This window comes from Anomalospiza imberbis, chromosome 7, assembly GCF_031753505.1.
Source record: "Anomalospiza imberbis isolate Cuckoo-Finch-1a 21T00152 chromosome 7, ASM3175350v1, whole genome shotgun sequence".
NCBI classification, from domain to species: domain Eukaryota; kingdom Metazoa; phylum Chordata; class Aves; order Passeriformes; family Viduidae; genus Anomalospiza; species Anomalospiza imberbis.
Window position 1 is genome coordinate 22,823,354 of NC_089687.1, and position 13,580 is coordinate 22,836,933.

The 13,580-nt window shown below is 34.8% G+C and overlaps 1 protein-coding gene across 2 annotated transcripts in view; it reads right to left on the minus strand.

The window, feature by feature from the left end:
- Positions 1 to 13,580, minus strand: part of PDE11A (phosphodiesterase 11A) — a 107,488-nt gene that overhangs the window by 51,555 nt on the left and 42,353 nt on the right. For both annotated transcript variants that reach the window (XM_068195983.1, XM_068195984.1), the window contains exons 5-10: positions 11,856 to 11,920; positions 7,839 to 7,971; positions 5,393 to 5,468; positions 3,963 to 4,030; positions 3,514 to 3,606; positions 823 to 873 (exon numbers count right to left, since the gene is read on the minus strand). In XM_068195983.1, coding sequence (XP_068052084.1) covers positions 823 to 873; positions 3,514 to 3,606; positions 3,963 to 4,030; positions 5,393 to 5,468; positions 7,839 to 7,971; positions 11,856 to 11,920 — 486 coding nt within the window. The remainder of the gene's footprint in view (positions 1 to 822; positions 874 to 3,513; positions 3,607 to 3,962; positions 4,031 to 5,392; positions 5,469 to 7,838; positions 7,972 to 11,855; positions 11,921 to 13,580) is intronic.

Consider the following 13,580-nt stretch of genomic DNA (forward strand, 5'->3'; position numbering starts at 1 on the left):
CCTCTCTGGGATGAGCTCTGTGTCACAGGCCCACAAGACATGCTGGTTGTCTCTGGGATTTTGTTCTTTTGTTTTGTTTACATCCAGTGGTGCAAAAGCATTACCAAAAACTACTTCAGAGTAATTTTGTCAGGAATTGAAAGTGAGACAACTAGATATAGACATAGAAAAGGGACAATTTTTTAAAAAAATAGCCTAACTTACTTTAGGCATAGCTTGGTTATGTTCCTTATTTTCTCATCTATGTTCTTTATACAACATGTATTTTGGAATTATATCTTTTGGAGTTATTAAAGAATAAATTATTTTCATTTCCTTTTATCTTATTATTAGCCATTAAATGGATAGTTGCATGCCTTCAAGGTAAATGGATAACAAAAAGACATTTCTTACTTGGAAACTGGTCTATCTATTAATGACGTCAACTGGGAAAACAAGTAGATTAGCTTCTCATCACATGAGCATCTGAGTCCAAAGAGTAACATAGCAGGCTGCTATTTCAACTACTGAGGCTATGAAGGAGAGTTGTCTTTCAATGGCTGACAGCAATCAAGTATGGCCCTCTTGTACATACAAAGATACTGGTGGAATCCTGAGAGTCATAGAAACTATATTACAGATGTGTATTCTAAGGTAAATGGAAATACAAAAGAAACGTTCCACCTTCCATGCTTAACAGCCTTACATGTAATATATCCATTGTAAATAATTTTTAATTAAGATTTTCTGCTTATGATGTAAAACTTCTCTCAGATAATCTAGACAAATATTAATTTACAGTTATAGTTCCAGAAATTAGTACATTAAAAACTTAAATCTTACCTTGAATTTATCAACTTCAGCCTTTGAGCATGTTGCATGATAAGACAACACCTGCCACAGAACAAAACATAAAAACCATTTTTGTACACTTGTCAAGTAGCAATATCAGGGCTCTGTACTGCAGTATAATTAGTTATGTATAAAGCAAATTTTATTAGTGTTTGTCTGATAATTCTGTTCTGATTGACAGCATGTAATATCTAATTACAGGTTATCAGGCATATATTTGGCAGTTATACTGCAGGGAATTTTATAGGGAATAATGAACAGTAAGTAATTTAATGTTATAAGGATTCCTACACTGTTCTCCTGAAGTTCTACAATCAAAAGAGGAAGAATTTAATGTAAAAATAACAGTAGATTTATGGACTTTTAAAAATGCCTTTTGCTGTACTGAAAAGCTTTAATGCCTATACTAGTGGCACATAGCTGCATCCAAATATCAGCACCTCTGTGCTGTGTCTGACATTCTCTTCGATGCCATTCTGCAGAGAGCAGCATCAAATAAAATGTACAAAGTACTGGACACATGCTGTTCTTACCTCTTAGTATGCATCCATTTATATGTGGTACTTTCTATCCTTGTGGGTTGATACTAACACTGAGCAAGCACTGCAGAAGGTACAAGAGCCATCCTGTGTTCTGGACCCACCGTGGTCTGGCTGTGCATGGGATGAGCTGTGCTGGTCCATGAGGGAGCTCCCAGAGCCAGAGCACTCCCAGCTGGGACAGGTCCTTCCCCCCACTGCAACACCTGACCTGCTGATGTGCTAAAGCTTTGATACAGGCTTCTCACTTTGAAATAATTTTCATCCATCAATGTCTCTGTTCATTCATACAAACACCTAAACTGTCTCACAGGGCTTTGATTTGCAACACCTTGTGGCAGTAAGTCCAAGACATATTAGTTTTAGAGATGCCACCTTTTACAGTAACAGGAATCCATTCCTGCACTATACAAGAATAAATAAAAACATAAACTCATTGGTTCTGTACCCCTTTTTACTTTGTATGATTACACATCATGTCCTTTCTCAAATAGTATCTATTTTTCTGTCTGACCATACTGCAACTTCTCTCAGAAACAGGTAAGATTAGTCAAATTATACATTATGCTATGACAGATTACACTTAACAGCAAAATTCTCCTTGATCTGTATTCATTATATCCTTCTAGATTTTAACAGTCTTCCTTAGTATTTCTTATTCTAATCTTTAGATAATTTGCAAATTTTGTATCCTTAGTATAAAAAAAAGTATTTAGCCTGGTTTTGAATCATGGCAAACTTTCCTGATGATTTATTTATGTTTTGCTCTTCTATTTAGTAGTCAATCTTATCAGAATACTATCTGAAAACCTGTATCAGTATATATGGATAAGAATCTCATTATGATATATAACAAGTCCATTTATTTTACATCTGATATCAATGTAATTTCAAGTGCCATTCATTGCCATTATAGCTAAATGCATAAATACTAATGAAGTATTCTATTAGTGAAAATCCACAGTCCTTCGTCTCATACCATTCTAGTGTTCAGTACTTTTCTCCTGCATCTTCCGTCACTTTATGGAAATATTATCAAGAGCTGTTGCACATTTATAGAAAGAATTACTCTTAATTGAAGATTAATGGCTATTTATCAAATCTATACTCTACATGTAAGCTATATGGTTATTAGTCTTTTTTGGATCAAAGAAAGAAATTGTATTTTAAACCAAAAAAAATTAATTTTCTTTTATTTCAGTGGCAAATAAACTTCTCTGTGAAGTTTCGTCCCTATATTTCTATGTGTGACATCTAGCACTGCTTGCTTTTCTTGCCAGGAGGAGCACTCATTCTTTGGTGTCATATTGCACAAATACCTGGGACATATGAAGACTTATTCATGACTGTGACATGTAAAGTATAAGGATCTTGCAGGAGGCCTGTAAAGGTAAGCTTTTAACTTTTCCTCCTACATGGGTAGATATATACAAATAATAAAGAAAGCCACTTCTGCTTAGGATTTCTAACACTAATGGTCTTACTGACTTTGGAAAGCTTTAGTAAGTCTATGTGCAGCACAGGATGCAACCCCACTATGCAGATTAATATCTCAAACCCTAAAGCAAAGGAAAAAAAAGCCTCTTTAAAGTAATTCAGTTGGGTTTGATTTTTCTGTTAATAGAAAGAATTTCATATCTCATTCATATCTCAAAAATGTTATTTTTGTGGATCTTATTGTAATGGTGAGTACTGGAGAAACTCAAAGGAATTCAACAGGTAAAAGGTGCACACATCAGGGATAACTAGATTATTTTCTTCTCTTATCACACGTGAAATTTAAAACAATACCAATATCTTAGTGATGTTACCCTTTCCTCAGAGCAATGTTTTAAGATTAATCAGTCTTGAATAATGCTTTTTTCGAAAGATCTAAAATTTCATTCAAACTGCTCTTAATTATTGTTGTAGTAGCAATAATGTGAATTTGTAAAGCTATCCTCAAAACTCCAGGCTTTCTTCTCACCAATATTATTTTTAATATGATAATGTTTAAAATCTCCAGTCATGTAACAGACCACAGTGCTATATTGTTGAATTTGGTTAGAGAAGTTTAAATAATAATAGTTTTAAAAAATATAGCGGGCTTCTTTACATGCAATAGTTAGGAGCAAGAAAAGGTTTCACAAAGATGTACACATACGTCAAGAGCCACAGACTGTTTTGCCCAGGATTTCTTCACTTGGTCATACATAATTGTGTTGTTGATACCCAGGCCACAAAAAATAACAAAAGCCTAAAATTTAAAAAGAGACAAAAGAGAGTCAATTATGAATCAGTTACAATACAAGCACAAAGATGAACACTGGCTTAATCATGAAAAGAAACTGCAAGGAAATATTAGGAATAATCATGTTTAAACATGTTATTTTAAGAATGCAGGTGAATCACTGGCCTCCAGATGAGAGATTAGATGCCAGAAATTTGTTTTAATTAGGATGCCACCTTCTAAGTGAGGATTTCTGAGAATTAATGTCAAACCACAAATATAACCAAGATAGTCTCCCCCCATCCCTGGAGTGGACTGAAGCAGATTACTGAGAAATACCAAATGCCAAAAAGTATGTTAATGCTGAACTGAATGCCTCTTACTTCAAACAGTCGCTGGTCAGCATCGTCAAAGGATTTCCCATCAAGCCTGTTCAACACTTGAGCTACCCCTTTAAAAAGAGTTAATATGAATTACAATCTTCATTCATTAATGCACAATGCAGAATGTTTTATTCATTGGTAAAATGTAAACCACATATTTCAAACTGAAAAGCAAAATGCAAATATTTATTCTGAAAATAATTAGACGCAGATGCGCAGTAATTTGATTGTTTTGATACTAGTACTCTCAGCTGTTATTCTTTACCTTCTAAGTATAATACTGCAAATCGAAAAGTTACTCACAGTGCTTTTCACAAAAGGTTAAAGATCTATTTGAGAAAGATCTTGATCACTTTGCTGACAGCAATCACATAAGTTGTCCTAAAAATTTGTAGTTTCCAATACAAATTACTGAATCAGTACCTTCATTCCTAAAATCTTAGTTAGTTTAGCATCATCTGGGTATATAAACCCTTTTTACTCATGACTGGTTCATTAATTTACCAAGCCAATGAAAAATGCATTTTCTGAACTAATGGTGATTTCTACTACAACAAACATTTCTATTTCATTTATCTACAATAAGCCCTTAGAAAAATACTGCAAGAGTAATCTGCTGACAAGAGTTCAGATTATTTCTCATTCTTGCAGATAAGACACAGTTCACAACAAACAGCAAGACGTATTTTTATAAGACTCAACTCCCACATCACCTCTGTTAAAGAAGCTCAAAGACCCTGCATGGCACCAAGTGCCTTCAGCAAAGCACTTCCCATCTCAGCTCTCCCTGGCAGCCACAATGCACAGGGATCTAACTCTTGCCCTGCCAGTATAAATTGCTATTGCTTTGACGTCAGTTCTTCTGAGGAACGTTAGCAGAGGAATCTGGCACTGTTATTTACAAACCTTTTTGTGCCAAAAGCAGGTAATAACACAGGGCCAACTGCTGGTGTAGCATAGCTGCAAAGAATCCTTTCAAAGATCTCCTGAAACTGTCACATCCTGATCCACCACTGCAGCAGGCAACTCCAACCACTGCCACAGCCCCTGCAGCAAATCTTCCCTGACTGCACCCAGAGTTTATAGTTAGAGGGAAATGAACCCTTAGCTTGACTGCACACAGTTGCCCATGTACTAAAGAGGGAGACCCAAGGAAAACATCAATGCATACAAAACATTTTTCAATAAAATGGTTAGAATTTCTGTTTTCATCTCATTATATATAACTTAACACAGCTGGAAAGCTGAAAAATTCCACACAGTATCCAAGTCAAAACATCCCTTCTTGGGTACTTAGCATGCATTCTAGGAACTGTAACTTCTTAACAATATTCAGCCAGGGAAAAAGAAGAAAAAGGAACACAGAATTAAAAAGATAGAACTAAATTTACAGTAGCACAAAAATTACACAGCCATGAGGGATGTCTTACCAATTATTTGGTGGGTGCTGTTCCATATAGGAACACACAGAACAGATCTTATGTGAAAGCCAGAAATTTGGTCAGCCTAAAATGCAGAAATGAGAGCTTCCATTAGTGGTGCCATTTTCAGCCTTTTAAATCATAGTAATAGAAATGTCAAGGAGTAAGTTTACATTATAAATGTCATTTCACATGTATCAGCTCTCAGAAAAAAATTCTGCTGAAACTTCATCTACAGTAACCAAAAGTCATAAGAATTATTCTAAAAATTGCCAAAGAATACACAAACATTGGCATCTTTGCTAAATTAAGCTTACACTATTTGACTCTGATTTGGCTCTAAAGACAAACTATAATTGAGGCAACATCCAGACAAATTCTGGATTACTTAGACTGGTGGATTAGTAGAGGTAACTTTCACTGAACAAGTTTGCCTTAGAAGTACTCTTCCCAATTGTCAAACCAAAATTGGAATTAGCGAGGCAGCTGTAAAAGAAGGCTTACGGGAAATACACATTTTCAGAAAAAAGGTGAGAGTAAGTAGGGAATTGTGCAGAAATGCAAGTCAGTAAGAAATGTAAGGATGGAGCCAAACCCTAGATTTGAGATAACTGGTCCTTTTGTTCCAATGACAATTTACTGCCTCATTTATTGTTTTCTAGCTAATACAGTATACAGCTTCACAATTTATTTTAAGTGTCACTGATTCTCTCTTTTCTACAATTAATAAGCTTTATTTTTTAGTGTCACTGCTGCAAAATCTAATGAAAACAGTTTTTCAAAAGAGATTAAGAGAGTGGAATGAGTCCACTCACAGAAGATCAGGAGATGTTCTCTTAATAAAACTACCACTGCTACAGTCAGTCTTTAGTAGAAGAAAACTAAAAGACCAGCAATAATCCATATATGGGAAGCAGGATGGGATCACTGTGATCTCCTAGCTAGCAAAAGACATAACTTAGGTTTTAATTAGATTACTGCTTATTTATATGTACTCAGAACTCATCACTGAAACCAGTGTGGAGTGCCACCTAAAATCCAGGGGAGTGGGGCAATAATTGATTCAAACGTATGTCTTAAAATGAACTGCAAAATACTTTCACATTAAATTCTTGATTAATGAGTTGAAAATTGAACATCAACATTTGTAGATGAGAAGTAGCATTCTAAGAAAGAAATAAGAGATGATTTTCAACAGAAGCAGAGAACAGAATCTCTGTTCATAACTACAAATGTATGTTTGCTCCTATCTAAGTAATAAGGGATACTACGTACCTCTTACTACTCTTGACTGTAGAAATAATTGAGTAGAAAAACTGAACTTAAGAATTAAATTTTCATAGGAACCCATCAAAAGAAAATCATTATTGCCCTTTGTATAATTTTCTTTATATATATTGGGTAGTGCCTCCAACTTGGAAAGAACTAACGGTGAAACAAATAAGAGATAGCTGAATTATTCAGGAGATTGTATAATACAAGGACAGTTGCAAACATCAAGGACTAGCATGCTTTAAGTTGGCATATCTAAGCACCCCAGGCATTAATTGTATTTCTTGCAATTCTGAACAGATTAACATCAATGGAGTTTTCTTTTATACTACTATAGCAGGCCCCTTTTATTTTTTCTTGTTGCAAAAAATTCTGCTGGTTTGAGAGATAATCCCTTTAATAACACGTGGAATAAAATTGGAACCAAGCAAACTCTCAACATGAAACACTTCCAAGAACACTTACTGTAGTAATATATTTTAGGAAGCTTTCTGACCAAGGCTGTGATTAATTTGCTGTCCGACTGCTGGCCAAGTCCTCCATAGTAATTCTGGATTAGAATTCAGAAAAGATTTTTCCTTCCATAGACCTCTAACATTTATTTAGATGTTAAGTATACTTAGATTTTTATCTGTAGCTACACCTTTCTAACAGGAAACAAATACCTTAAGATACACAAACAACTTTCACTGGGAGTGATATGTATCTTGAAGAAGTACCCAATCCAGTGTGTATTTGAGCAAATTAAACTATTGGTTGGCTAACTTAGATCACAAACAACATTTGTCTGTCTGGATACCAGCTCTGTTCACACTCTGTCTGTGTACAGCCCCAGCCACCCCAACAGCTAACAACACTGGTGCTGCTAATGCTGAACACCAACAAATTTTCAGCAATAAAAATCAATTTGCATAAATATCAAGGCAATTGGTAGGGGAATCACTTATAAATAGGAAAAAAAAGAATAATGAACAAAGTAACTGCTTAAAGTCATAGACTAATTCAGTGATCTGTGTTTGCAGTATAAAACCATAGAAGACCAGAAAGACAACTTAATGAATAGAAAAAATAATTCAAAATAAATATTCACATGTCTCACAGCCACTTGGATATCAAAACAAAATTTTTATTTAGTCACAGTGCTCAAAAGTAATATATAATGACATTTGTAAAAATCTCTTACCTCAGCATCAAAGCGAGGATCCTGATAGGCATCACTGATGTTCACTGGGAGACCTGTGGAAGCGACGAGTTCAGCAATGCTATTGTTTATTAGCCAGTCAGAATAAGATGATTTTTCCATGCTGTCTTTGAAACTATCAAAATGCAGGGCAAGGGAAGAAAAGAATACAGTCAATGTTAATTACAAGTCCAGCATGTCTTAAGTGCACATTAATAGGAACATCTGAACCATTCACAATTTTTAACGGTTACTAAAAATTAACTATAGAACAATAATTTGCTATTATTGAAATGGTACCTCAAAAATGTTCTCCTTTACGTAACTCCTTCTATTGAAAACAGCATTGGTATCTCAAGTAAATTAAATATTTGATATATTTTACCTATGACTCAACAGTGGATTGTGTTCTAAGTTTCTGTAGGATACAGGACTGCTCATGAAAAGCAACCAGTTCTAAAAATATTTTCTGTAGAGTTACCTGAAAATATATACTTTTCAGATTTTTAAAATTAATCTAATAATCTGTGATATTTTCAAGTTTTATTTTCAATAACTTTCCTGTCAAAATGACTTTTTAAAAAATTTTGGCATCTGAAATGCCATATCTGAATGGCTGAAGAAGGGATCATTAAATAAGTCTTAAATCAATACTTCAAGTAAATTACAGCAGGTAGATCCAAGTAGTCACACAAGACATGAAGGTTTCCTTTTTTTTGTTTTACCCGGTTGAGCCTCTGCCATAATTACTGAGGGGCCAGAGAGCTATCACTCAATGAGCATAAGACACTAGAATTATGGCCTCAACTCACCACGCTCCACTGCAGCTTCTCCAGAAAATTCAGTGTCTAGCAGACCTTAAAGACCTCACCTCATACCTCACCTAATCAGTAGGAAAGTTCTCTTTGACTTCTTTCAGGCAGGTTCTTGACATTGGAAATGTCTAGCTACTCATGAGTGAATAAAAAAAAAAACTGCCTGTTGTCTTAGTCTTGAGAAGAAAACTGATAAACTTTTAACACCTGAAAATCACTACTTAGAAAAAAGTTACTAAGAAACTATGGAGAAGTCTACAATAGTTTGAGGCTTTGAAGCATTCCTCATGAATGAAAGCAGGCTGAACAGTAAAATCCTTGAAAGACTCAATCAAAGTGAAAGGATTGATTTTTGTTGACTGCTTTGATTTTCTGGAGACTAATTCACCTATGTCACTTATTGAAAAGAAAATATTCTTAAAAGACTATAAATAAAAATAATAATGATTTACAGAAATCTAAAGGAATCCACTTTCATTTGGGATAAGAATTTTGAGTGACTGTAATAAATATTATGTGTATACTTTGACAGAGACTTTTACATAAATATAACAGGTTTTGAGCTAAGTAAAAAAATCACATTTATAATGAATTCAAGTAAAAGAAACAAGATAACATTCATAAATAAGTTATAAAGGTGGGTTCTATTATGTTCTCTCCATTCCTAACAAACACTCAACACCCACACTCCAGAAGACAGGCACATCATCCCAGAGACAGTAAAACAACTGGGGGATTTCAGCACTCCCTCTGTACCAGCCCAGGTGGGAAGGAGCACAGATATTTTTGCCCACACAGCTCATGCTCTGGCCCAGGCAGGAGACCTGTCCACTACCACTGGTACCCAGGTTAGAGAACTGTCATCTCAGCTACCTGCTAAAATGTAATCTCATCTGCCAAAACTGCTGCTTCTGTGCAGGAAAGGCACACTCCACAGCACATTCCATCAGGCTCATCTTCATCTAGATCATATCAGAACTGAGCCCCCAAGGATTCTAATATTTATGTAATATTTTTTCAAAGGGAGAGAAAATTTAGGGGACTTGGCAAACTTGTACTTCAAGAAGAAAATCATTGGGAAAAACAAGAGCATCAGTGTGTCAGTATGGATAATAAACAAACTTGATCATGGTGTGTGATGAAAACTTGGAAACTGAACAGATAAACAGAAGAAAAGTGTGGCCTTGCAAGGTATTTCTTTACAAAGATCAGCAAAGAAAATAAGTATGAGTATTTATTATGATATTTAGGGACTTAATAGGTGAGCTGCTATCATGCAGATTTAAGGAGGGCAAAAGCAAAGCCAACATCTAAAACTGTGTGAGAAAGTATATTAGGGCATGAAATATTGTCTTAGGACCTTCTTTCTCATTTAGATAAAACATAATGAGAACTGTTATCAGCCTAAAATGTCTCTGGATTTCAACTAAAATTTCAAAGAAATAATGTTTTTCTTAACTGCTATAATGATGAAGAAACTCGTCTTGCCATTTTTTTCCCCACATGAAAAGTCCCATGACTTTACATCAGTTACAGCTGCAGAATGCAGAATGAAAAGGGCAAAACTCACTAGAAAAATGCTCAAATGTCAAGGGCTCGCGGCATTGTTCTGTATCCTAAATAACCTTTATTTTTTCACAATAGTGCCAATAACTCAAGCTGTGCCTGTGCTAGCTCCAAATGTGACATCATATCTGCCAGTCTAACCTTGGTCTTTGTAAAAGCAACTTCACTCTCCACAGGATAAAATCATCAAAGAAAAAGTGATACATCTTTATGTTAAAATGCACCTTTATTAAAATACACCTTTATGAATCTTATAAAGACTAGCTACCAGGTTATGTATTTATTCATGTCTTGGACTAAAGTTAAAATAATCTTGACTTGACTACAAGCAGAGCAGGCTACTACAAACTGATTTGTGGCAACATGCTAATATAACTATGGTAACAAAAATGAGCCAGCTTGGTTATCTTGATACCACTCTACATTGTTTTGACTAATCTGGCTACAGATCAAGTTTGAGAAAAACAGGAATAACAGCCACATTCCTTGATTCATGCTCCTGTCCCTGAATAAAAGAAATGTATTTTCACCCCCTAGGAAAGACCAACTGCTACTCTGAAACTCTTTGTCAAAAACAGCAACTTGTGATTCCTAGATGAATCAACAGATTATTTATTCATATTTAAATCATCCTATTTTTTTATTGCTTGTTTTCCATTTGCTTCACCATTCCCATACCAGGACATGGAAGGGAGATAGCTTCTACCCATATTTCTGTGTGACCCTGGACTCTGCTGTGAGCTTGCACATCTTAGAAATTTTCTAACACTACCCATTTTTCTAATGCTGCAAAATCAATCCATGAGAAGGTTTATCACCATGACAGACATTTGATATGGAAAATTCTCCTTCAGAATCAGTATGAATTAATCTGCATAAAACCTATGTGATAAACACTGAGCCCTGAAAGATGGAAGAAATATTCTCACAGTAGCCTTGAATCCTCACGCCCTCATTTGGTATACAGAACATTTTGTGTGAACTGCTGCCAGTTGTGTAACCTTACAGGGATTGATATAACCACCCCACATGAACAAACATCTTGCTTTTACTACTTAAAAGTGGCCCTTTATAAATGTTTACAGATCCTACTAAGCAAAACATATACTTCCATTTTGACTGGGCTCCCAGACAAGATTTAGTCACAGGAACACAGTTTCTAGGAAATACATATGCTCTGCAGTTTCTAGGCTTTCCAATTTAACAACAGCAGAAATAAAATTTTACTGGAAACCTCTCAACACAACTGTACAGAGGAATTTTGTAAGAGATCAACAATCTAAAATAACTTTCTAAATTTTGCTTCTATATTAATCACGCAAAACAAGAACTGCATGTTATCAATGAGTTCAATCATAAAAAGTCAGTTTTCCCCTGGTTTCCTGCCTGAGACACTGATACAACATTAGTGCATATATACACACACAAAAAATATAGGCACATATATTTATTCAATATATTTATTCAAACCTGTCCATTTGAAGCAAGCAGGTGTCTTGCCTGAGTAAAAAACGTAGGCTCACATTCTTCAATCAAGTCTATACAACGTTCCATAAGAAAATAAAGTCTTGACCAAGCAAACCTTAAAATTATGTGAAAAATGTAGTTATCCATAACCACAGAAGACATGAGCACTAACCTGTTGTCAGTATCAGCACTGCATTTTGGAGATAACAATTCAAAAGATTTTGTAAATTTCACCACCTGTAACAAAAGAAGTAACTTAGGATTGCTATTAAGATGAATAAACATCTAAGAAAACAGTAACATAAGGTTCCTCTACTTAAACTGTATTTTTATCCAGTAGTCTTAGGATAAAATTACAAATCTGTATTCTCTCAATGGAGAATTCATGTTTAAAATACACGCTGTGCGCAGTTCCCTAAAAATCAATATCAAATCAAATTATATCTTCAGATTCCTTCAGAAAACTATTTTCCACAAGCGTATACGCTTCCCTTTAAAGGCTTTTGGGACATGTAGTATGGAGCTTTACTCACACTTCACTTTTTTAATATAGGAAAATAAACAGAAAGGCAGCTTTGTATTACTAACTGCAACCAATCACACTTGTGTCAGAAGCACATAAGTGAAATGTCTTAGGAGTGGCAAAAAGTGACACAGAAGAGAGGCCATGTTTTTGGATGTGTCCCCATCTTCACTTTGGTTCTGAATCATAAAAGCTTTCTGCACAATGTACAAATGACAGTATTTTAGACATGGTTAGACATTGAGTTACTCTAAGGAAATCTATTTTGATATATATGTTCACCCCCCAAAACTGGAGAAAGTCAGGAAAAGAACTGTTTTGACACTTGTAAAAATTACCAAGTGGGTGGTAAGATGCTATTCTCCTACTCCAAATGAACCTAAGAATTATGACCACTTAGAAAAAGTTTAAGCTTTTTGTCCATATTTCACAATTTTCTCTAAAGGAATAAGAACTTGTTGCTTGTGGTTTGGGAAAAGGCCCTCACAGCTCAAAGGCAGAAATAGTACCAAGAGCAGAAAAATGAACTGCCACCCACAACACCCTAACACAATGGACATTTTGGTGAAAAATAAAAATCATATTGTACTTATAAACACAGTGACATTTCATAAGAATGTACTATATAATGTAATTATAAAATTGGGGAGGGGGGTGGCTAGGGGAATCTAGAAAGAGAAAATTAACTACAAAGATTAAAATTCTATAGTAGAGAACACAAGTGAAATAAAATTCTTAATCTTGCTTTTAGGAAAGCTGGTATAATTTAGGACATATTCCATAGAAAGTTCTTAATTTTTATTAACTGAAATGAAACGTGAATAATCTCTTTCCTCCAAGGAAAAGAATGGGGATTTTTTTTCTCCCATACAAACAAATTTATGATTCTGTCCCTGACTTGTCACAGCCCAGCAACAAATAATTAACTGCAGAATCAGTGAATATAAAAATAATAATTGGGTAGGAAAAAAAATATTAGAAACAATATTTTATCCTTAAACTACTTCTCAAATCAGTAGAAAGGAGGGTAGCTTATATTGAATAGCCTGAAAACACTGGAGGGAGCTACCAATATAAAGGCAGCCACTTAATTTATTACTAATAACAATACTCATAAAAACTTTAAACATTTTTTAAAAGACTCTCATATCCCATGAATATCAGTACTGCAAAGTCCCAGTGAAAGCCCCTGTCAAAACTGTCAAATACTTTCATACAGTTTACATTCATCTGTTCAACAGAGCTCTGCATTGAAATAATTATTCATGGGTCAAGTAGAGTAATTGCAAAAAACCAAAAATACTTCAATAATTCTGAAAGCTGGATTTCCATTTCACCTGCTCAATGTAGAAGCTTACTGCTATCACAATATAA